We start from the raw sequence: 25,743 nt of genomic DNA on the forward strand, positions 1-25,743 counted from the left end.
TTTGAGAAGCCAGCCAAGTCCTGGGACCCTGAGAAGAAACTAAAAACCAAGAGTTTGGGAGGAAGTAGTGTTCTCATGCTATTACTGATATGAATTATTAAATGAATCCAATAACAAAACAGATAAACAAAATGATCCATAGAGTCATGCCTTAGTAAGTCAATAACCTCATTGTACCTATGCTTGAAATGCCATCGTCTTAAGCGGAACCGACAATATGTTTAGCTGCTGTCCAAATTCTACTTCTCGGGGAACAAAAGTTTAAACGAGTGGAAATTGCGTTCTCTCATGTAACCATACTGCTGAGCAGCTGGGGCGTTCACACCACGAACCCACAGCCGGAGCAGCACGGTGTATCTGGGGTGGTGAATGGTAATTTTAGGTCAACGTAGAGGAGAAAATAAACTATCTGGAGTGACTGGAAAACTAAAAATAGAGAGAGGTTGATAACACATCAAGATGAAGGACATAGTACCACCAGATCTTCCCGTGGTACCGAATGGCTCGGCTTGAATGGGAACCCCATGTTGAACCCTGACAGATGGTGTTGCCACTGTGATGTTCCTGTTTCGTCCCCACCCTCCATTGCGTTGCTGGTTTGCCCTTTTTCACGGTTCCCTTTTTGCGTGTGTAGTTTGTAACCTGCCCCAAATTATTTTTGAAATTGGGGAGTGCAAGAATGAATAAAAATATTGATTCTTGTGCTTTCCGCTGTATTATAAAATTGCATTTTAACAGTCAAGTTAATAAGAAATAAAAGGAAGAGTTGTTTTGTTTCAATTTCTCATTACTTCAGCGAGACTCATCCCTTTTCCTGGGGAATGTTTGCTTTTTAGGGCTCATGCCCAGGATTGGTGGTCAGGTGGGTGTCCTTCTACAGGGACACCCGTCTGGCTCTCAGCCCTAGACATGTAAATGGTTTACCACAGGTGCTTACTTGCTCGACCAAAACAGGATCATATTGGAAATTCTTCCCTTCATCCAGCTTTTCCTACCTAAGGATTTCTGGTAATCTCACCAAATCATTCTCTTGAGTCATTCTTCTGACGGCTACATGATATTTCAGGGGGTGTATAGATCACAACTTATTTAGTCATTCCCTGTTAATGAACTTGGGGTTGTTTCCAGCTTTTATTTTGCCCAAATGAAATTGAAAGAATCATCTTTGTATGTTTATTCTTTTGCAATAATGTTTTTACTTCATAGGGGCATATTCCCTGGATTGCTGAGTTAGAGTATGTGATTTATATTAGGTCTTACTAGATATTGCCAAACTGTTTCTCCAAAAGACTATAGTGTGTCACGATACCATCAGCAACCCCTGTGAGTGCCCTCGTCCACGTCCTCTCTGGCAGTGCGTGGTATCACTCTTCTACATTTTCACCCAACCAGTAACATGTGTAGGTACCTGACAGATTTCCATTTTCCTGGAAAGTGTTTTCTTTTTTATTTTATTTTATTTATTTATTTTTTTTAACGTTTATTTATTTTTGAGACAGAGAGAGACAGAGCATGAATGGGGGAGGGTCAGAGAGAGGGAGACACAGAATCTGAAACAGGCTCCAGGCTCCGAGCTGTCAGCACAGAGCCCGACGCGGGGCTCAAACCCACGGACCGCGAGATCATGACCTGAGCCGAAGCCGGCCGCTTAACCGACTGAGCCACCCAGGCGCCCCAATGTGTATTCTTAACCTTGGCCGAATCACCCCTCATTCTCTGAAGGTGAAAGTTTGGTGTAAAGGTTATGGCAGGAGAAATGAGACCATGTGACCCAACTATCCTCTCTTAAATGTGCAGACACACTCAAAGGTCTTAATTTAGTTTGGATACTAAATGCAGGGCAGGGAAGAGGGCAGGGAGGTTTTGAGTTAACCTCGGCAGGGTCTGCCCAGGCTCCACTGTGGGACAGCTGTCCACTGAAAGGCCCTGTATGGCACAGTAATCAGGAATAGTTTACGAGGCTAACATCCCTGCCCCCACCTTGCCCGCCACACGCAGGAGCTCATTCCCTCCGAAGTGAAGTAGACTAGATCCCAATAGTATTATCGCTCTTTCATGGATAAGCTCTGTAGTTGCAGAGACCCGTTGGGCAAGCTCGGCTCCCATCTGAGCCCCGGTGAGCCTTCCTTCTCTCCTCCTTTAACACCCACACCTCAAGATGGGCCATGAGAGATGGGATGCTGAGTTTCCGGCCAGATGGGCTCAGAGCGTGGTCCAGGAAAGGGCTTCCACAAAGGCCTGGGGTGGAGTGAGGGTAGAGGGACAGGAGTCACGGCCTCCCTTTTACCTGGCCTGGTCCTACCCAGACAGCAGGTCTAGCCAAGCAGCCAGCTTTTGGCCCACAGGATGCTGAAGGGGTGCTGGGGAGGGGTGTGTTGGGGAAGATGGGCCTCCGCCTCCCCACCAACACTTCAAATCTTCCCTCTTAGCTTTGCCCCCACCCAACCGCAGAGACCTCCACAAAATCTGCTGTGAAAGGCCTCACGCTCTTTTGTGAGGTGGCAATTCATGACTTCAGGCTTGTGTTTACATCATCTGGGTATTGACCTGTTCACTCGCCCCGAGGACACTCACTCTTGGAGTCACACAAGTGCCGGACCTGTGTCTGGGTTCCCCACGACTGTGTGAGCCCGTGGGGCTGGGGACAGTGTGTGTGCTGAACGCATGGTTAGTGCCAAGGACACTCAAGGTGCTCAATTCAGCGCCAGTTCATTGAGCTCGTGTTCTTCAAGCGGTTTGTCGACCGTACCTGGCAGAGCAAACACTGAGAAGTGGGGATAAATCAAGCTCTCACAGCCTTGGGGAGCCCCGACAGGCTGGGTTGGGGAGCCGGCAGCAGAGGGCTGAGGGGGTGCCTCAGGCGAACTGTGTTCCTAGCTCAGCAAGCGAGGAGCGGGGCCCGCTTGTGGGAGCCCTTCCTGCCTCGCCCATTTATTCATATTGATTCTGGCTTCGGGGCTCGGGAATGCGGACTTGAGTGTGCAGATGGCAGGACAGGCTCCCACAGGCCTTGGTGTCCCCAGGAGATCAGGGACTGGCCAGTAGGGAGGGATCGGGGGCCAGGCTGCATCTGTCCTGGGCCCGTAGTCCCAGCACAGGGCCAGCCAGGCACACAGAAGGTGCCCCAAATAAATGCATTTGAACTGGCACCAAGAACTTGAGGAAGGGGAGCACAAACAGCAGACAGGAGGCAGGCGATTAGCCTTGTCCACGGGGGACGGGACAGGAGATGGTCTGTGGTTAAAAATATATGAAAAGACATGTAGACTTTTCCGTTCAAATTCAGAAGCCCAAGCTAAGCTAAAGACGGGGACTTGCTCATAAAGGGCAGTACATGAACGCGAGAAAACAAGATCCAGGAGAGTCAACGACACCGTGCAGGAATAAATTCCTTTTTCAGCACTTCTGTGTTCAGCACGGCGAGAATCACACGGGCCAGCCGTCTGTCTGTCTGTGAATCCCAAACCGAGGCGGTGTCAGGGGATACGGCTTCCTTCTGTTTGGACTGAAGCACCAAGTTATGTAGCCCGGAGGACTCCAGGAACCAATGACTCACGGTCACCGAGGAGAGTCAGTGACGCATCTGAGGAGGTTTCCCAAGAAGTGATGGAGGAAATCTCTTTCGTCCTCCACACCTGGAAAGGCCTCTGAAGACAGGGCTCTTTCTCTCTTTCCCTTTGACTGGGTGGTAGATTCGGATCAACGTTGCAGCCCACACAGGGCTGGGGATCACTTTGTGAAAACAAGTTGCCCACTTCCTACAGGTAGAGACGCGAGACGAGGGGGGCCGGGGTGGGGATGAGGAAGGATGAAAGGGAGGGGGTGGCGTAGGAGCCCCCTCCATCCTTTGAACTCGTGCTGCTGGGTGTCACACCTGCAGCCTGGGCGCCCAGAATTCTCTACCCTTGCTTCCCACTGAGAGGAAGGCTGGCCAAGGAACCACCACGGTTCCCAGACCCTGCCATCTGCCAGCCTCACAGCAAGACAGACCGACACTATCGTGGCTCCCATTGCAAAGGAGGGAACTGAGGCTCACGGAAGTTACAGGGCTTGGCCAAGTTGGCACAACTGGTAGGCTCAGGCCCCGCTGTCCTGCAGCCCCCACATGCGTCACATGATTCCCATTGCACGGATTTTTAAACACTCTCGTTTATGAACAAATCTCTCATTGATGGATATTTAAGCGGATTCCAATTAAAAAAATTTTTTTAAATATTTATTTACTTTTGAGAGAGAGAGAGAGAGAGAGAGAGAGAGCAGTGGAGGGGTAGAGAGAGAGAAAGACACAAAATCCAAAGCTCTGAGCTGTCAGCAGAGAGCCCGATGTGGGGCTCCAACCCATGAACCGAAAAAGATCATGACCTGAGCCGAAGTCAGGCACTTAACCAACTGAGCCACCCAGGTGTCCCTCCAATTTTTTAATAATACAATGATTGGACGGGGCACCTGGGTGGCTCAGTCAGTTGAGCGACCGACTTCGGCTCAGGTTATGATCTCATGGTTTGTGAGTTCAAGCCTCTCATCGGGCTCTGTGCTGACAGCTCGGAGCCTGGAGCCTGCTTCGGATTCTGTGTCTCCCCCTCTCTCTGCCCCTCCCCCTCTCATGCTGTGTCTCTGTCTCAGAAATAAATAAACGTTAAAAAAAAATAACACGATGATTGGAGTCTGTTTTTAAAAAGAGGCTGTTTTTTCCCCAAACCTTTTTACCCCCAATTATAAAATTAATACATGATTGTTGTAAAAATTTACACAACACAGAAATGTACAATGCAGAAGTAGAAATTCTTCAGAGTAACTACCATTAACGGCTTGGAGTACATCATTCCAGACCTTTTTCTATGCATATACAAATATGTCCAGAGGCATTGACATATATATTAGAGGGAAAAAAATCAAATTTGCAGAATAATAAGATTCGATTTTTTTATATTCTACATCTTATGTGTTACATATTACATTTTATAAGGTTTCAATTTTTTGTTTAAAAAGGTACACACAGGAAACATCTGGGAGAACAAGAAACTTTCAAATACCAATGTTAACACATTTTTGCAGTGCTCTGTGCTTAAGTATTTAAAATATCTCTTTATTTAAGTATAATCTATTGTCTATTTCCATATGTATATATGAAGGGTTGGCATATCATACGTGTATAGCTCAGTGACTTTCCACAAACTGACCACACCCGTAAGAGCAGCTCCCAGATGGAAAAGCAGAACATGCCAACCCCCAAACCTCATACTCTCTCCTACTGATCACCCCTGCAACCACGGTAAACATATCCTGACTTTAACATATATCTGCTTTGCCTGTTCTTATCTGTGCTTGAATTTTAACAGTGGCCACATGTGGCGCTTAAAACAAGGATAGGGGTGCCCGAGTGGCTCAGTTGGTTAAGCGCTGACTTCAGCTCAGGTCATGATCTTGCGGTTCGTAGGTTTGACCCACGCATCGGGCTCCGTGCTGTCCACGCGGAGCCTGCCTCGCATCCTCTGTCTCCCTCTCTCTGCCCCTCTCTACCCTCTCTCGCTCAAAAAATAAAATAATAAAAACATTAAAAAAATAAAATAAAACGAGGATAATCAATACAGATGTTGTTAAAATATATGCTGAAGCCGTGGCCGTTTGATCCTAGCATGTGTGAATCCAGTTCATTCCTTAACAGCTGCAGGGAGTCTCTTTGTATCACAATTGATCTAACTGGCTTTTTCTTTTTCTTTTTCTCTTGTTTATTTATTTTTGAGAAACAGAGACAGAGAGAGAGCAGGAGCGAGAGAGCACGTGTGTAAGCGGGGGAGGGGCAGAGGGAGAGGGAGACGGAGAGAGAGTCCCGAGCAGGCACCTCACTGCGAGTGTGGACCTAGACGTGGGGCTCCAACTCATGAACCGTGAGATCATGACCTGGGCTGAAGTCAAGAGCCATATGCTTAATCCACTGAGCCACCCAAGTGCCCCCTAATTCACTTTTCCTGATGGACATTTGGATTGTTTCCAATTTGGGACTAACAAGCAGGACGACAAAAAAATTTTTTTGACGTGTATTTCTTTGTACATGTAGCTTTGAGACGTGTTTTTTTTAAGATGATGCCTAGAGATGGAATTGTTGCCGGTCAAAAGACAGCCAGGTTAAAAACATTTTTTGGTAAATACTTTTGCCGCAATGGCCTTCCCCAAAGTAGTAAATGCTCGGTGCCTTCTTCAAAACAAAAGTCAGGTGCTGGGTGCAGACCTCTTCACCACAGCCCCTGCCCCTGCGGCTGGCAGCCAAGCCTGCTCCAGCTCTCTGGGCGGACCAAGCTGTAGCAGGTGTCTGCCGCACAGAAGACAGACGGAGGTGCACCCCCCTTCACCCTTGGTCCCCCAACCTCACCCCCTGTGAATTTGCAAACAACTAAGCACAACTGCAAAGGCGGCAATGGGGAGATGCTGTTAGTTAGCAGAGCCTGGAGTGGGACAAGGGGGCCTTGAGGCCTGTTCTGACTTCCGCTGCGGACTGGGTGTGAGCCTGCAGGGACGGTAGGCCGCATATCTGGGCTTTGGTCGCGTATTAAATGGGATGTCTTAGAGCAAGAAGCCCACCTTCAATGTGAACCCTGGAGGAGTCTGGCCCAGGCTACCCTGGCCCTGCCCCCCTCCCCTGGGCCCTGGGAGGCAGCCTGTCCCGTTGTCCTCAGAGCTGATGGGCAGGGAGTGTTCGCTTCTCTCCAGCGCCTTCTGCATGGACACCCTTCTAACTCCCACCCACACCTAGTTCTGTGACCTTCGCTCCACAGGCGGCATCCCTGATGCTGCGAGAGGGCCACGCGGCCCCCTCCCCTCGAGCCATCTTTCCTTTCCTGCTCTCTGTGGCTGCCAGAGGCCTCTGGGCAGAGCCTGGTTCCCCATCTCCCTTCCACAGTTGCACCTCCCAGCTGGCGGGAAAAGCAGCTGGGGCTCTATTCTCCTGTGGCCTGCGCATGGTGCTTCAGTGAACGCAGCCTTAGGCCGCATTCGTTTTTGGCTCAATAGCTCTCATGCTGCTAAGGCCCAGAGTGGGGAGTCAAGATAAGATCCCTGGGCTTTTACGGAAGGCACAAGACCTTCTTCATCTCAACTCCCTCATCCAGCTCAGCCTCTTCTTGCATTTTCTTTCCCCGTCAAAGCTGAGAAACAGTTTTAAAAAAAAAAGGAAGGAAGGAAGGAAGGACATGAGGACAGAGACTCTTCTAGTTTTTTTTTTTTAGAGAGAGAGAGAAAACATGAGCAGGGGAGGGGCAGAAGGAGAAGGAGAGAGAGAATCCCAAGCAGGTTCCACACTCAGCTCAGAGCCTAATGCAGGGCTTGATCCCACGTCCCTGGGATCATGACCTGAGCCGAAATCAAGAGTCTAATGCTCAACCGACTGAGCCACACAGGCTCCCCTCACCTTCTTTTTACTATGAGGTCACCAGCCTGTGGCTAGGAATCTGGGGGTTCCACTCTGTACAACTGAGCAGGTGCTAGTGAAGATGGCTCGGAGTGGCCAGAAGAGTCGGCCCCCGGGGCCCCTGCCGCCTGGCTCTGGGTGCTTCCCAACCTCTGAGACTCTCTCGATGCCTCTGAGACTCTCTCAATGCCTACAATGCAGACTACAGCATGTTGTGGGGGCAGCTGAGGACAGGCACATTTTATCTTTGTTACTTCTGTTTTAGCTGATCATTAACATCTTTGCCGTACAGATGGGCTTTGTGCTTTTACATCACGGGAGCCGTTCGCATCGTTTATTCAGGGTTTTATTTTTACAGCCAAGACATTTTCATAAAAAGAACAGTGAGAGAAGAAATATACAAGCCATTGGAGGGCAGAAGTGAAAGTCGAGGAACTTCCTAATGGGAGATTAAGTGAACTCCGGCTCCCACACCACAAGTTCCTGCTCCACAGGAGGTCCCTGGAGACTGAACCGACTGAGTCAGCCCTTCACAGAAAGCACGGTTCCAAGCTGGGTGTGGTCTCTGTGGCTCTCAGTGAGGACGGTGACCCCCGCCTGGGAAGACCAAGGAGGAGCCATCCCAGCACCATCCCATGAGAGACTCAGGACTCCATGTCACTGCCCTATCAGGGCAAAGCAACTTGCGAGAAGGTGGCCGGACGGCCAACACAAGGGTCCCAGCCCAGGGTGAGTACGGGAGCTGGGGAGTGGTGTCATGGCGGCATTTCTTACTCATTGGCAGGAAGTTGCAGGAAGTGCTCCAGGGCTCTGAAGCCTTCTCTCCGTGATTCGCGATGACCAACAAACAAGTTTCTCCCATGCGTGAGGCCCACAGAAAGAACTTGCAGTAGTTAAAAGCAGGCAACTTCAGCAGGTCAGTGAAATTGCCACAATTGAGGGAGTTGAGCGTGTCCCTTCTCTCTCATTTTTCCAGATCTCGCTCATTATTGACCAACGTATTTTTGTAGCAGGACACCAAAAGCATATTCTCTGCTCATTTATAAAACCTGAAAACAATAGCAAGTCAAGAAACCACTTACATTCAGGGAAATGATACGAATTTCCTGTAACAGAGACAAATGCCATGCGGGGATGCAGGGCTCCACTCCCAGTAAGGAGCCCGGGGGCCGGGAGTTTTCCACTAGTATGCTTTTAGGGCCCATCTTAGTCATTAAAAAAAAAAATGAAGAAGCTCAAAAAAAAAAAAAGCCCAAAGAACTCTAGCTTTGAATAGTGTTACTTCCTGCAGTACCTTCTTAGATAAGCTATTGACAAATGCACACTGAGGGGCCAGAAGAAGTTGGTTGCTGATGGGCAGATTTTCCAGGGTCAGTTATAGGCTGGGGAACGTCTTCCCCAAATCACAACTTGAGTTTGGAACAGCTGATCTGTGAGGCCCATGGACTCTTTTGTCCACACCTGCATCATGGCAGCAAAATTAGAGGTGGTTTCTGAACTTTTTTGTAGCCACAAACCCTTTTGTTCAAATGATGTCTCACAGGTGAGCCTAAGTACAGGCAGCCAATGACAGCAGAGGGTTGAGGGGCCTCACGGCCCCCCCGTGACCAACCCCCAGCTCCTTCCCCATCACGGTGGGTCCTCAGAACCCCTGGGTTTGTCAAAGCATGAGACACTATATCCAGCTCCCCCAAAACTGTCATCAGATCACTTGGGAACAAGTTAAAATGAAGGAGTTGGTGGGGGCAGTACCCTAATGGGGACCCCCCCTCCCAATGGGGTCACCATGGGGAAGATGTTGAATGGAACATTCTGCAGATCTAGGCTCAGACAAATACACTCAGGTTATTGTCTCTTAGGTAGGGGGTAATTTCTAAATCCAGCACCTAAAATTGTGTAAATTGTGCACAATCAAAATGATTGAAAATTGCCAATAAAATACAGCAGGCATGTTTAAGGGACTGTCTATAGTCAAGCAACTATAGCTGCAAATATAATGTATTTAATAAGGTAGACAATACTATATAGAGTTTATACGGAGATTACATTTTCAAGTATTTAGAGATACACTTTGTTCCTTGGTTGTTTGGCTCGTAGAGTTGACTTTTGTAAGGAACATGAGTTTGTGCTTTGACTCCACAGGACCAGGGGCTGAGCACTTTATGGGTTTTAACCCAGTAAGTCCTCACAACAGCCATGAGTTTGGGACTGTTATCCCATTTTACATGAGGAATCAGAGGCTCAGAGCGGTGAAGTGACTTGCCTACAGTCACATGGTTGGTGAGTGGCAGGCAGGATTCAAACCCTCATGCTGGAGCCAGAGCTCTTAAGCCAAAGGCCCTGTTGCCCTCTTTAATCTAGAGGCACGATGGGCTTTCTTTTTTTCCGAACACCTCTATATACAGGGGCTTGTCATTAATGAGATAGGTAGATGCGAAGCAGCATTTTGAGGAAGAAAAAGTAATCCAAGAACGCTGCCCACGGCCCAGCTGAGGTCCCAAAGTCCCTGAGGTTGGGAGTAGCCTTTGGCCCCTCAGGGCCTCTGGGCTTCTGCCCGTGTTTACACAGCTCAGTAGACCTGAAGAGCGAGTGCCTTTTAGCCCCCCTGTATATGTGACTCAACCTTTTGATTTGCCAACCCCTGGGCCCCGGGTGGGGTCTAGGGTAGAAGATGGGACCCAGGCAGCCCAATACCGGCAGGGAAGGAAGCAGGGAATGAATGGTCTTCGAATCCAGTTCTGCCGTTTACCATCCCAAATGCTTTGAGCAAGTCTTTCAACTGGTCTATAAAGGTAACCCTCCTATGTCATGAAGGACCAAGTCAAATGAAAAGAGTTTGGGGTATCCTACCGTATCCGATGCTTGCAAGAGTTGACTGTGAACATGGGGAGAGCTAAGCTAAATCTTTCAGCGCTTGAAATTTGACTTAAACGGCTACCCAGTAGTTTTGTTAGATGCTCTCTCTTCCTGAACTCTATCGCTCCATCTATTTATACAGTCTGAGATTTTTTTGAAGGCTGCGTCTGGCTTTGGCCCCCTGTGGGTGGAGGCTGCAGCAGCAGGGGCTGAGGAAGCCAGGACCACACCCAGGGCCGCGTCATGGGCATTTTTCTGAGGCCCCAAGCACTTACTGTTTCAGGAGGCGAAGCCGGGCTCTCCTCTTCAGGCCTGGAAGAAGCAAACAAGAACATCGGTTGGCGTGGGCTGTGGGTCGCTGACACCGAGCCCCAGAGAGCGAGGAAGGAGACCAGAGGGGCAGCCAGCACCTCAGACCACTTCCCTGGTGCCAGGCTCTGCTCCAGCTTTATGTGGTTTAACTCCCTTAAAGCTCGCAGCAAGCCTATGAGTTGAGTACTACTCTTACTATCTCTGCTTCGTATATGGGGAAACAGAGGCACAGAACACGCGTGTTATGGAATGACTTGCCCAAAGTCACGCAGCTAGTAAGCAGTAAGACCAGAATTCAAACTCAGTTAATCTACTCCAGTCTATGTGCTCTTAAACATGCCAGTCTGCCCTTTGCAGCAGGTCAGGAATGAGAGGTGTACAGACAGGTGGTCGGTGGACTTAAGCTAAGGCGTGTGCGTGCGGGAAATGCACAAGGGATGTAGGAAGGAAGTCTGAGCATGTCTGTTTACATGTCTGTCTCATCCTTCATTCCTTTTCATTTCTGAAGCACATTTCGTAACATACGTAATACATGACATAAATACACCTAATCGCAGTTCGAGTTTGTAATTTAAAAAATTTTTACTAATAAGATCTACATGCAGTTAGGGTTCATAATTTAAAAATGTTTTTACTAATGAGATCCTTGAACAAAAAAATTTGCAGACCACTGACCTTTAATGGGGTTCTTCCAATGGGGGCAAATGGATCCCTTTGTGGATGGCGATTTTATGCAAAAATGTGCACATGACACATTTCTTTGTGGAGAGGGTCTCACCCTCTCCCATTTTATAGAAGCCCAGAGAGGGTCAGTACCTTGCTTGAGGTGGCACAGGTGAGCAGAAGGACCAGAAGGAGAGCCCTGGGCTCTTGGACAGTTGTGAGGGCCTCCCATATAACTCCCCTCTTTCTTATGAACCCTGGGAGCCCAGAGCAGATGATCTCGTCTCCAGAGGGGCTGAGAGAGGCAGTCATCTCTGAATTTCCCTGCAGCCTCACAGAGAAGGAGGAGTTCAAGTTTCTGGGAACATGACCCAAACCCCACTGCAATGTCTTCTGTGTACTGTTTCTGTCCCGAGTGCTCATGGGAGTTCCTGCTTATCTCATGCCAGGCACTTTGGGCAGGACTTTACAAACAGCAACCCTGGGAGGTAGGTAATATTGTTACTCCTGGGTGGGGCAATTGAGGCTCAGAGAGGCCAGGGCATGTGCCCAAAGTCACTAGATCCAAGAATAGTGGAGTTGGATTCAAACCCAGGTTTGTCTGACTCCAGAGACAGGGTGGTCTCTGACCTCTGCAGGATGGCCTCAGGCCAAGAAGCACCTCTGGAACTACCAGATGGGAAGGTGGGTATAAACTTCCACCAAACTGCCATCTGTCCTGCTTCCCTAGAAGAGGAAGGACCTCAGGGACACCTCCAATGGCAAAAGGAGTCGCCATCGTGGCCCAAGAGGCCACAACTTACGGTATAGGTGGATGGCCACACCCAAGGACACCAGCAGAACAAGGACTCCAGCCACCAACAGGCCGAGGGTGAGGAGGCCACAGGATGGGCCTGGGAAAGACACACGTATTGAACATTTGAGACATGCAGATAAATTACAGAGGGAAAAATCAACTGATCAACTGGAAGCCCCACCTCCCAGAGAATACCGCTGCTGCACATTTTTCTCTCGTCATTTTTTCTAGGCACTTCGAACACGTTGAGATAATTTTACATAGAACATTTTACGTCCAGGGGTGCCCTGGTGGCTCAGTCAGTTAAGTATCTGACGCGCGATGTCAGCTCAGGTCATGATCCCAGGGTCGTGGGATGGAGCCTGCCCCTCCCACCCCACCCAGCGTCAGGCTCCACGCTGAGAGGGTGGAGCCTGCTTAAGATTCTCTCTCTCCCTCTCCCTCTGCCCCTTTGCCCTGCTTGTGTGCTCTCTCTCTGTCAAAAAATAAAAATTAAAAAATAAAATAATAAAATAAAAAAATTTTATGTCCCACATCATCATTTTAAAAATTAATTAAACGCAGGAGCTACTTATGTTCTAAAGGAGATAGATAATTTTCATGCCTGGTAATGAGATTTTTACTATTTATTTTAAAAAATTTATTTTAATTTCACAAGAAATAGCTGAATACATTTTCATTGTAAAAGATTCAAGTATATGGTTAGAGTGTTCCTTGGCATGCTAGCTCCTTCACAGAAATAAATGCCATGGTTAACGTGGTACCTTTCTCTTTGTATTTATGCAGACACATACAGGTTTTTTAAAAATGTTTTGTTTAAATTTATTTTTTGAGAGAGAGAGAGAGCGCGCGCGCGCATAAGTGGGGGAGGGGCAGCGAACAAGGGGGACAGGATCCAAAGCGGGGCTTTGCATTGACAGGCTGACAGCAGTGAGCCCGGTGTAGGGTTCGAACCCATGAACTGTGAGATCATGACCTGAGCCAGAGTCGGACACTCAACCAACTGAGCCATGCAGGCATCCCTACAGTTTTGTTTTTGTTTTTGTTTTACAGCATACAGTGGCTTATATTGTACAAACTGTTTTGCAAACCATTCTTACTTTAAATATATCAGCACACTCCTTTTTCTAGTAGAGTAACATTTGAAGTATGGACATAGCATGGATTATTTAGTCATCAGTGGGCTTTTTGTTTATTTCCTATGTTTTACTTTTATAAATAACTGTGCAAAGAACATCCTGGTACATTTTTCCCAATGTGGCAGCCTGCCCGAGGCAGATATTGAAAACAGGAACTTCCAAACCATAGACTATGTCCATTTAATGTTGTAACAGACACTGTGAAATGCCTTCCAAAAAGGCCGCACTGGTTTTCATTCCTAACCACCAACTGTGCACCTTGCCGACCCTTGGTATTATCAGAGTGTTTAGTTTTTGGCCAGTCTAGTGGGTGAAAAATGGTGTTTGTCAACTTCAGTCTATTTTCATATATTGGCCACTTGTATGACCTGGCCTGGCCTTCCTTGCCTTGCATGGGTTTCGGAGTCTGCTGAAGTCTGAAAGTCACCACGTTGTTCCTGACACAGCAATTTAGAAATTGTCTCAGAATCATCTCAAGGGACAGCCCTAAGCCTTAGGGAGCACGTCCTTCCCCAGGGTGGCCACGTGGTTTCATTCATGATGACAAGTTTTGAGATCTATCTGGGTGTCCCCCAAGGTAAGTGCTTTGCATATAGCATCTATTTAATCATGCCTTCCCTTTAGCCAGGTAAACACCCCTAGTTTACACATGAGGAAACAGGTTCAGAGAGGCTGAATCACTTGACCAAGGTCACACAGTATAGGCAGTGGTAGGCAGAGTCAGACCTAAACCTGGCTGACTTACCCCTAAGGTACCCTGTCTCATGGCCCCCACCCCCAATGCAACCTCTACTTCTCCCCCCCCCCCCCCAATCCCCACTTGGCCACTTTCACACACAACCTGGTTATTCTTAATAACCTACTAATGTTGGATTTGCATTCTTGCCCTGGGATCTTGTTAGGGGTCGACATAAGGAATGATGCAAGAATCTCAAAGACCTTTGTCCACATCTCTTACAAAAGTGTTGCTCTACTGAGTTCACTATTGTTCAGCAGGCCTTACAGAAGGATGAACAGAGCAGACTTTTTCTAGAATTTAACACTGAGATGAAGGCTTTGAAGCCGGGAGCTTGGGGTTGTTTCTTTCTATCACTGTGGGGGGCAGGGTTTGTGTGCCATGTTATTTGGAGTATTGCCTTTGGTTCAGCTGGTTTTGCCGTTGCTCTAGAGTCACAGCACAGACCCAATTTTGGCACCTTCAACGTAATGGACCTGTTGTATTTGCCTTTTGTGTTGTTTTGTTATTGTTGTTGTTGTAACTTGCCTAAAATCCTTTAGGCGAAGTTGTGGGGTATAGATACCTTATAAAATGAGGTCAATCTATCTCTACCTTTATGTTCACCAAGACTTTGCCCTTCTGCATTTGGGTTCCGATTTTTTTTTTTACTGGGACCTCATGGGGTAGCTTCCCGTTCCCATTCTCCCAATCCCATTAGATGCCTGTCCCTAAGCTCTGTTACTTTATACATTTAAGACAAAGCAAACCCAGCAGCACAAGGCAGCCCTAGTGGGGCAGCTTGTCATTTGTTCCACGGGTGGGAGCACATGACACTTTCTGTTTGTCACCAGTATCTTTTGGGGAGCAGAGGTCAGTATTTTTCCAGAAACACATTTGCACGTTTGGGCTAATGGTTCAAGGAAAGTGCACGTGCATGTGTGTGTGTGTGTGTGTGTGTGTTCTCCAGCTGCTGTGTCTGGTGTTCATAGCACAGAGAAGCAAGTTAGGTCACTCATTAGCAAACAGATATTAGCACATACTGTGTGTTAGGCCCTCTGTTAGGTATTAAAACTGAAAAACTTTAAAGTTCTGGTCCCGTGGGTTAGGTATTTTTGTTTGTAAACAGTCTTACTGAGATATACCTTACATACAAAGTTCACCTGCTCCAAGTGTATAATTTAATGGTCTTCGGTATATTCACAGAATTGTGCACCCATCAAGCACCACGATCTAATTTTAGAACATTTTCATCTCCCCTCACCCACCAAAAATCCTGTACCCATTTTAGCAATCTCCTCCATACCTTCCCAGCTCCCCAGTCTTAGGCAACCCCTAATCTACTTTCTGTCTCTATGAAATGTCACATTGTGGACGTTTCTTATCAATGGGATCACATAATACATGGTTTTGTGTCTGTTCTTTTACTGTGTAATATTTTCAAAGTTCATCATGTTGTAGCCTGTATCAGTATTTCACTGTTTATTATGGTCAAATAATATTCCATTGTATGGACAGTCCACATTTGGTTAATCTATTTACCAGTTGTTTCTACTTTTTTGGCGATTATGAATAATGCTGCTAGGAACACTGGTGTGCAAGTTTTGGGGTGGACATATCCTCCATTAAGTTTTGCTCTAGGACAATTTTCAAGCGTGTTCCTCATTAGACTGTGAGCTGTTGGAGGGCAGCACTGTGGTCACACTCAGCTTCCCTTCTGACCCCAGATTGGGTGGGGCCAGAGAAACAGGCTAGAGTCCACACATGGGAAGGGAAGGGAAGGGAAGGGAAGGGAAGGGAAGGGAAGAAGGAAAACTTCCTGCTCTGTTTCTGAGGGTCCAGGAGAATGGGAGAACTCACCCTTCTGGGTCACTGGGCTTGGGGGCCGGCACATTTTCTTCCTGGGGGTGGGCTTCTTGGTGGGCTGGGCAGTGGTGGGAAGGACATCAACTACAGAAAGCAAGCAAGACACATGTCTTAGCCAGGTAATCAGTAGGTGGACTTGCAGACAAAAGTTAAAGCCTCATGTCTTCCTTGTAGGTACGAAAGCCCTTATGACTGTTCCCTGGGCTGCTGCAGGGCTCCAAGGTGATAGAGTAATTGAGTTTTCTATGTGCTTCCCCAACTCTCAGACCTATCTGAGAGTCGAGGCAGGGGGTCACTTTGGTGTCTGGGGAAGAGAGGGGCTCTGGACCCACATGGACGTGAAGAGAGCCCCAGATGCCCTGATTAACCACTGAGTGACTTGGGGCAAGTCCTATCACTTTTCAGTGCCTCAGTTTTCCCATCTGCTGAAATAAAGATGACTCCCAGTTCTTTCTTGGGGTTGTCGTGAGAATTAAAGGGGACAGCATGCCCAGCAAATGGTGCAGTAGAGATGGCTCCCCCTGGCCAAAGACCCTGAGCAGAAGCTGGAGTCCCCAAGTGCTCGACGAGACCAGCCCCTCAGCCAACCTGCCAATCCCTAACCGGGTGGAGGAGGCTCACAGAAAGGAGGGTGCCCTTTAACACACATACAATACCATGCAGGTTGCATATATGGGGATTTTCTTTCCTTCTCAAGTGTCTTTACAAGTCATATACTATCAGAGCTGGAAGGACCTCTAGTCTCAACCTTTACTTTCAAAGACGAACACCAGTGATGTAAGGCGCCAGCCCCGAGGCCCCACGATGCCAAGCGCCTGCCTGGACCACCCCAACCCCATCTCCTGACTCGTGGATGGGTCACTCCTCTCTTTCGTTCTACGCCAGTGTCACATGCTGACGTGACGGGGCAGGGCAGTGGGACAGGCACACAGAGTGAAGGGAGACACCTGAGGTTCTGAGATGCTAGGGACAGGGTGGTGAGCACTGGGTGCTGTTGAACCCAGCCCTGGTCTCTGTGGGTTGAGCAAAGACATTTCACAAAAATGATCCTCTGCAAAACAGTAGGAGAGGGAAGATAACACCATCAGTTTAAACTCTAGCATCGGGAGGACAGGCAGGGGCAGCCAACAAAATGGTCACTTCAGGGCTGACATCTTCCACATAAAGAGTGGACACTTTGGACCCTTGCTGACCCGAGTCTCCTCTGGGAAGCAGAGATGACACGCTCTGCCTGCTTTGTGAGGTTTCTGGGAAGAACCAACCACCAAGAATGAACCCTTGCTAAGTCCCGCCATGTGCTAGCGGCAGAACTAAGCAGCTCAGCTTAAGCGTATTCAACCCAACCACTTTGGCGATGGGAACGAGTATCTCCATCTAATCCCCGAGGAAGCCTAGGTGCAGAGAATGGAATTAGCTTGTCTGAAGTTCAAGAAACCCTAAACAGCACAGCCGGGATCTGAGCCAAGAGACCCTGATTCTAGGCTCTCACTAAGCCACACCACCTCAGGTGCACATGCTTTTCGACAAAAAGGCCCGTTGGGTCAAGGGCCTTGGCCGTGGGAATGCGGAGGGAAACTAGCATAAAAGGAAAAAAGGACACTAGCCATGGTGCTCCCAGAGCATGCGGGAGCCTGGCTCTCTGCTCAGGGTGACCCAGCATGGCTTTCTCCTTTACTCCTTATGGCCCTGGAGGTGTCCACTCCCTTTACTTTGTACACGAGGAGGCGCAGATGTCTCTCGGCTGGTCGGTGGGAAGCCTGCAAGGGAGACAGCTCTATAGGACCTCAGGGTCTTGGCTGGGCTCAGTGGTCGGGGTTCGATGAGGGGTTTGTGGGAAGGCTTGTTCCATTTTAATTTCTTCTTGCCCAGAGCTGGGTCCCCTTGATTCCTCCTGACTCCCCCAGCTCCCCATTCAAATCTACCCGCTTCTCTCCTCGTTGAGCGGGACAGGCCTTTTGAATCCATAGTGTGATTAGCCCCCAAAAGGCCGTTTACCCCCCCGCCCCAATACTTTCCTTACTGCCCGAGCTTCCCTTTCAGAATGCACTGTCTTCCGCAGGAGGGGTGGGGCCTGGCTCTTGATACCCTGACTCTGGGGAGATGTCGCAGTTGCAAGCACATGCTTTGGGGAGGGTCAGCATGAGGGGTTTGGAAATATCAAAGCCAGGAGCGGGTGAGCGGTGGTGGAGGTGGAGGGGGAAACTTCTAGAAACCAGTTTTACTTATTTCATCATCTATCTTTCTCAGACTCCCAAATCTAACGAGTGGGAAAATGCGGGGCTTGTAGAGACAAAAACAATAAACCACACCCAAACCCCACACCCCCAAAAACCCAGTGCTCAATACAGGAATCAGTCAACTCCCTGCTGAGAATGCCTCAGCTTCTTGTCCCAGAGATCTCATCCCCCAACCCCTACCTTCTGACTGAAGACCCAAAGCTGGAGAATGGGAGAGCAACCTCACTCCGGTTTTTGTCTTCCTAATTGTGCTGCTGTCCTAGCTGTCCCTGCATCTTCCCATGCTGAGTGACCTAATTCCTGGGTGGGGGGGGGGGCGATGTTGGGGGGGACTTGGCATTCTCGGTGCCCCCAGCCTGAGAAGAACCCAGGTGAGCGGGAAGCAGGACAGTAGGAGGACCGCAGTGGGGGGTTGGCCGGCCGTGGGCTAACCTGGGGAGGGGGCTAAAGCCAGACCAGGCCTTTTGAGAATTTCTGCCACGACTCCTTCACACCTCTCACAGCTTAATCCTCACTCTCCAATACTGCAGCCACCTGTCGCCTTGGCTACCGGCCAGTCTGACTTGAGGTGTGCTGTATGCGTGAAATGTTAAAAACACATCGAACATTTAGTATGGAAAGGGAATGTAAAACATTCCAGTGATAATTTTTATATTGATTATAAGTTAAAATGATGATACTGTGGGTATACTGGGTTAAAAATATAGTATGTAAACTAATTCCACTCATTTCTTTTTCCTTTGTTAAACGTGGTATTCGAAATTTTTACATTTTATCTGTGGCTTTCTATTTCTATTGGGCATGCTGATTCAGCTCACAGAACTACAGCTTCTCAGGGTGGCTGGCGGGGGGTGGGTCGTGAAGGCCAGCAGCAGCCCCATGATACAGATGGGAAAGCTGAGGCTAGGGAGCAGAGGGACTGGTGCAAAGGCACACAGTGAATATGCAGCAGCATGTGCAGCTAGGCCTGGGCGCCAGTCTCCTTACTCCCTGTAACTCCGGGTGTGGGTTTGAGCCATAGGCCCCTGTTCAGAATGTGAGGGTATCTGCCCCTCCACTGGCCCTAGAAATGCTTTCACTGGGTATGTCCAGGCAATGAGGACTTTCTTTCCTGGGATGCACACTTGGTGGGAATTTCTGAGACCACGGTCAGGTCTGGGGACTGAGGCCAATCTAGGCATAGCCTCAGGTAGGCCTGATGTGGCGGCCAAAGGACAGCACTGCCTTGTCCCCAGAAGAAGTAGCAATGCTTCTAAGCATCTCATCTGGAATGGGACTCAGTTCCCTACCTCCCCGGGTAGATGGCAGCATGAAGTGAAATGACTACATAAAACACTTGCGTGTGCTTGGCCCTGGCTAGGTCTGTTCCTACTAGCCGTAGCTCTATGGCTCATGGCTGGCACCCCCCCCCCCCCCGCCTCCTGCAGAGTGGGGCTCGCTGAGAGCGGGGGCAGCTCTAGTGTCTGCCATGCACCCAGAACACAGTAGGTGCTTCACACTCATTGGCAGCACTGAGGTACTTTCTTACCCACACTCAGCCGAGTTCCCTTCCCGAAGGTCAGCTCGGGCGACCCAACGGTCATGCAGAAGTAGATGCCACTGTCTGCAGGCTTCACACTTGTGAGATTGAGAATGGACCGGGTTGCGTCCGGAAACACAGTTAGCTTCTCTGGCTCCACTTCCTGTCCATACACAATCCCTTTTATGGGATCCCAGTAGGCCAGGCACTCGTAGTGACTGTCCGGGCTTGGAGCCTGGCGATGTCTCAGCCAGTAGATGCGCGTGCTAGTGGGCGAGGTTTTGGCTTCGCAGGACATTATCACCATTCCATTGGTCTGAACCATTACGGACCCAGGAGCCTGCTGGAGTACGGAGCTGCCACGGAGAGCTACGAGAAGCGGAAGGAGCAGACACCATCAGCACATTTTCCCAGCCACTGTGGTGGGTCCTGGGAGTCACACTGAGTCAAGCACTGAAGGAAAGCTGTGGAAGAACCTGCCCAGTGGCGGGGTCCAGGGGCTGTACTCAATGCAGCTAGTGGCTCCTGGACTCAGGAGACCATCTGCAAGGCAGGTGTTTCCTATGTCCAGCTTTACAAAGGGGATGGGGAGAGAGCTGCCATTTCTTGATTGCATGCCTATAAGCCTGGCTCTTTGCATAAATTATCTTAACCCAATCTCAAACTTATTTGGGGATTTTTATCCCCATTACACAGACGAGGAAGCTGAGGCATAACGTTACTTGTTCCAAGTCCCATCAATAGCCAGTAAGTGATCTGGGATTCAAACTCAAAGATTCAAAGTCTGAAGTCAAAGCCTTTCACCTTGCCTTGCCGCCACTCTATGTACAGACCTTCAACAGGCTCCAAGCAGGTGTAGGAGACTCAGGTAGCCCAGGGGAACCCAGAATCAGAGGCAGAGCACAGGGCTGGTCTGGCCAACCACCCTTTCTGGACAGTGATGACAACAGCAAGAGGAACTCACTGTTGCTATTGCTGCAACTATAGCCTATCACTCCTCAGCCCAGCAAGTGATGGGTTCCTGGATCCCCATTCTCGAGGGGAAGGACAGATACCCCAGAAGCAGCACTTGGATTTCGTTTTAGTCTCAAGATGGGAAGCACCGACAAGCAGGGGATTGCTCATGGAGAACGAACTAGACTGGAACTCAGAGACCCGGCCTTCAACCCAGCTTCTGCCTCATACCAGTGGTGGGACTGCAGGAAGTCAAGGGGCCTGTCTCTATCCTTTAAAAGGAGGGCAGCTTGGGGTCATTGTCCTGCTTGCCTGCGAGGGTTAGAGCATTTAAGAAAACGCACTGTAAACTCTAAAGCAGTGCACACGGGTAAATCATTTTCTACGTGTCTCATACATCAGAGGTTATTACTGGCAGCAGATGAAATCTTAGGAAAGATTTGAATGGGTCCTTCGCAGCCAAGTCCAACAAACTGAATCTGACCTGGCAAGCCTTCCATTTTAGCTGTGGGGCAGAGAGAGACCCCACAGACCCAGGCAGAGACCCAGGAACAGCAAAGCACAAAAGGACATAGACTTGGGTGGGCAGAGGAGGCCAGAGAGAGAATGTGTGTGTATATATGTATCCCAGGGGAGCTGGCTTATGAGGTAGTGGCCTAAAGGCACAATCCTGCTGATGTTTGTGTCTCAGACTTCATGGTTCCAGAATGGGCCATGAACTTGAACTTTTTGACTCTACTCACAGGCCACTCTGAGCTTCTGCTTGCATCAAGAATGAAATGGTAGGGGTGCCTGGTGGCTCAGCTGGTTAAACATCTGATTCTTGATTTCGGCTCAGGTCATGATCTCACAGTTTGTGAGTTCGAGTCCTGCATCGGGCTTTGTGCTGACAGTGTGGAACCTGCTTGGGATTCTCTGTCTCTCCCTCTCTCTCTGCCTCTCTCTCTCTCTCAAAAATAAATAAACATTAAGAAAAAAAAAAAAAGGAAGAATGAAATGGTACTTGGGGCCCAAGTGCCTGCTGGCCCTTCTCTTTTCTCCCCAAACACCATACTGCCTTTTCAGCAGAGTAGAGGGTCTTCATTGTTTGGGGTCACTGACATCTTGGGGAAGATAATAAGAATCAATGATGCCAATATTCACTGAACTGTGCCCAGCATGGTGCATGCATTATCTTGCTTAATCCTCCCCAGATCCTGTTTTATACCCATACTCATGAGGAAACAGAGGCTCAGGAAAGTGAAGGACGTGCTCAAGGCCACACAGCCTGTATGTGGTGGATCCAGATTCAAACCCAGGTCTGGGACCCCAGAACCGGAACTTTGAGCCACTCCCCGAATCAAGGAGACCTGTGATCCTCTCCTGGATCACTGTCATGTCGTTGCGTGTACACAGTGGGTCTACAAATACACAGACTCCCGAAGTTCTTCCAAGAAAGCCCAGAAGTGACTCCTAAAGGGGTAAAGGGGCCCAAAAGGACCCTGGGTTTTTTGTGTATGTTACCCCTGCTGTGTCCTGACATGCAGACTTCCTGGCTGCAATATACCCTGGTCTCTCTCTTATGTCCCTGGAGACTGAATGTCAAGCTCTATCTGTGTGCCAGACACTGAGCCAGGCCTTGCTACCTATGCGGTCTCATTTGATTCATCTGACTCTCTTCCAGTGACCTCCTTCTCAGAGGGGCCTGCTGTTTCTAAAACGATCAGCATTAACTACTAGTTTTGAATGGCCCCGACTAACTTCTGCTTGAGATGTGGCTGAGCTCGTGGGTCAGAGTAGGGGGCTGGCAGGTCTTGTCACCTCTGGCAGGTGGCCAGCTTTGGGCTTTTTGGGTAAGAGAGCAATCAGCCACAGGTCAGTGGGCAGTTTGGTGCGTGGAGGGGCCTCTTCCAAAAGGCAGTCTGGCTGGGCTTATGAGAGGGACAGCGGAGACTGCCTGCTACATTCTAGCCCCAGCAGGGCTCCCATTGGAGCCAAGCTCCACAGCACACACAACCCAGGGACAGTTGGGGTGGGGGGTGGGGGTGGAAACAGGGAACCCCGAGGAAGTACTCTGCCATAGCGGTCTGGGATCTGGCAATAGCCTGGTGTTTGGCAGATTGTCCTCCGAATACTTTCCCGGAAGTACTAAAAATGTGTCTACAGAACCCTGGGTGAAGTGCAGAATACCAAAGCCAGAACTGAGCCTCTGGAACCTTCCTGGGGGCACACCCCTGGGAGGGAACCCTAGACAAGGGCATTTTTCCTTTTACTCTGCACTTCCTTCCCCTCTTTTCTTCCTTCTTGACTCCTGCCCTCCTTCCCCTCCGGGCTTTTGGGCAGAGCTAGCCTCAATCCCGGGGCTCCAGGGGCCCCTGGGGTAATGAGCTCTGGGGATGAATTTCCTCGCTACCCTTAGGGACTGTACCTGCCATGCCGCCTCCCCGAGTGCGCCCCCAGCCCCGGCTTCTGCATTCTGCCGGGACAGCCTTTGTAAACTCTACAGCTCAGGCTCTTCCCGGTCCCGGGGAGACCACCTGCTCCAGCCCCGGGCGCCCCACAAATCTCCCGGTCTTACCTGCCAGCTGCGTGGCCAGGAGGAGCCAGAGCCCCGGCTGCATCTTGGCGAGCCCGGGACACCTGGTCCCGGCGGGGCTCTGCGGAGACAGTCCTGGCTAGGGGTGGGTGGGGAGCGGGACTGGGCGGGGCAGTTTGGATGGGGGAAGGGGGAGGGGGGACGGGAAGGACGAGACCTGGCGGGGTAGGGGAGGGAGTCCAGTGTGAGGTTGGCAAGGTCTCCGCCCTCATCCTCCCTGCATTTCAAAGGTCTTGGGTGCGTTTCCTAAGAGCCCACTGGGACCCCTTGCTTTCCAGTGAGGGGGTGACACCACTGTCCTGCGCCAAGCAATTGCACGTGTGTGATGGACGCCTGCCCTGGGAGGAGGCCAGGACAGGGTCATGACTCCCTGTGACAGTTGAGGCAACTGAGGCTCAGAGAGGTCAGGATATCCAACGTTCCCACGGAAGTGCAGGGTGGAGCTGGACCGTAATTCGGGCTTTTTTTTTTTTTTTTAAATTTATTTTCTTTTTGAGAAACTCTGTGGGGCCTAGAGTGACCAAGACCCAGGCCTTGCCCTCAAGGACACACACTTGTGAGGGATGAAGGGCTGCTCCCACAGGCAAGCCAGAGGCCAGAATCTCTCAATATTTTCATTGTTCCCATGAGCAGTGTGAGGCTGAGCATACACTGGACAGACAACCCTGGGGACACCCCTGGCTGGCGTGAGCTGTTTTCTTTTTTTTTTTTCTTAATTGAAGTGATATTTACATAACACAAAATTAAACACTGTAGAGGGTGCAATGCAGTGGTATTTAACCACCTCTATCTAGTTCCAAAACATTTTCATCTCCCCGAGAGAAATCCCTGAACCTGTTATGTATGTAGTCATCTTCTATTGCCCCCTCCCCTTCTCACTACCCCCCTCCCCCAATCATCCTTTTGTCCCTATGGATGTACCTATTCTGGACATTTCATATAAATGAAATTGTACAATATGTGGCCTTGTGTGTCTAGCTTCCTTGGCTTAGCGTAGCATTTTTGAGCCTCATCCAACGCGATGGCGTGTATAAGTACTTCAATCCTTTTTATAGATGAGGACTATGTCGTTGTACGTGTAGGAGACAATTTGTTTAGAGATTCATCTGTTAATGGACATTTGGGTTGTTTCTCCTTTTGGCTATTGTGAATAAAGCTGCTACAAACATTCTTGTACAAATATGTATTTGAGTCCTCGTTTTCAATTCTTTTGGGTATATTCCTAGGAGTCTAATTGGTGGGTCGCTTGGTGATTCTATGTTTAACTTTTGGGGGAACTGCCCAACTGTTTTCCGTAAGAGCTGCACCATTTTACATTCCTGCCAATAATGTATGAGGGTTCTAATGTCCCACATCCTTACCAACACTTGTCACTTTTTTTTTTTTTAATATATCCATCCTAGTCTCTGTGTTGTGATATCTCACTGTGGTTTTTATTTGCATTTTCCTAATGATTAACGTTAGACATTTTTTCATGTGCTTATTGGCCATTTGTGTTTCTTCTTTGTATGTCTATTCAAATTCTTTACTCATTTTAAAATTGGGTTGTCTTTTTGTTACTGAATTATAAGGGCTCTTTGTACATTTTTGGATACTAGACCCTTCTCTGATACATGATTTGCAAATATTTGTACTGTTGCAAATATTTGTACTGTTGGTTGTCTTTTCAATTTTAATGTCCTTTGATGCATAGAACTTTTCAATTTTCATGAAGTTCAATGTATGTATTTTTCTTTTGTTGCTCGTGCTTTTGGTGTCATATCTCAGAATCCATTGCCAAATCCAAGGTCATAAATATTTGCCTTGATGTTTTCTCTTAATATTTTTATAATTTTAGCTTTTATATCTCAGTTGTTGATCCATTCTGAGTTTGTTTTTGTATATGGTGTGAGGTAGGAATACAACTTCATTGTTTTGCATGTGGATATCAAGTTGTCTTGGCATCATTTATTCAAGAGACTCTTCCTTGCCCATTGAAGTCTTTGCACTCTTGCTGAAGGTCAATTGAACATAAATGTATGGGCTTATTTCTAGATTCTCAGTTCTATTCCACTGATCTATATGTCCGTCCTAATGCCAGTAGCACACCGTTTTCATTGCTGCAGTGGGATGGTAAATTTTATGCCAACTTGGCTAGGCCATCAATGCCCAGATATCTGATTAAACTTTATTTCTGGGTGTGTCTGTGAGGTTGCTTCTGGAAGAGATTTGAATTGGTGTACCAAGTAAAGCAGATGGTCCTTCCCAATATGGATGAGTATCATCCAATTTATTGAGGGCCTGAATAAAACAAAAAGGCAGAGGAAGGTTAGATTTGCCTTCCCTCTGCATGTCTGCCTGAGCTGGGACATTGATCTTCTCTTGCCCTCCACACTTCTGGTTCCTCAGGCCTTTGAACTTGGATTGGAATCTACATCATTGGCCTCCAGGCTCTTAGGCCTTCAAACAACACCATCAGCTTTCCTGGGTCTCCAACTTGCAGATTTGTTGTTCATGGGACTTCTCAGCCTCCATAATTGCATGAGCCAATACCTTATAATAAATCTCTATATACATCTCCTTTTGATTCTCTCTGGAGAACCCGGACGACTACATGTAGCTTTGTAGTAAGTTTTAAAATCTGGAAGTATGAGTTGTCCAACTTTGCTATTCTTTTTAAATGTTGTTTTAAATATCTGGAGCCCCTTATATTTCCATATGAATTGG

At 48.6% G+C, this 25,743-nt stretch overlaps 1 protein-coding gene across 1 annotated transcript; it reads right to left on the minus strand.

The window, feature by feature from the left end:
- Nucleotides 1-7,703: 7,703 nt before the first annotated feature.
- On the minus strand, nt 7,704-23,125 carry CD8B (CD8b molecule). Its single transcript, XM_030311062.1, has 6 exons — nt 23,020-23,125; nt 19,518-19,877; nt 15,747-15,836; nt 12,040-12,129; nt 10,537-10,573; nt 7,704-8,454 (listed from the first exon to the last, which is right to left on the minus strand). The coding sequence occupies exons 1-6, from the start codon at nt 23,060-23,062 to the stop codon at nt 8,442-8,444; spliced, it is 633 nt and encodes a 210-aa protein (XP_030166922.1). The 5' UTR covers nt 23,063-23,125; the 3' UTR covers nt 7,704-8,441.
- Between the last annotated feature and the right edge of the window lie 2,618 nt (nt 23,126-25,743).

This window comes from Lynx canadensis, chromosome A3 (assembly GCF_007474595.2).
Source record: "Lynx canadensis isolate LIC74 chromosome A3, mLynCan4.pri.v2, whole genome shotgun sequence".
NCBI lineage: Eukaryota > Metazoa > Chordata > Mammalia > Carnivora > Felidae > Lynx > Lynx canadensis.

Coding starts and splice junctions, on each gene's coding strand:
- CD8B (XM_030311062.1), bottom strand. CDS start 23,062: ATGCAGCCGGGGCTCTGGCTCCTCCTGGCCACGCAGCTGGCAG. Junction 12,130..15,746: donor AAGCCCAGTGACCCAGAAGG/GTGAGTTCTCCC, acceptor TGTCTTTCCCAG/GCCCATCCTGTGGCCTCCTC. Junction 10,574..12,039: donor TGTGGCCATCCACCTATACC/GTAAGTTGTGGC, acceptor TGCTTCTTCCAG/GCCTGAAGAGGAGAGCCCGG.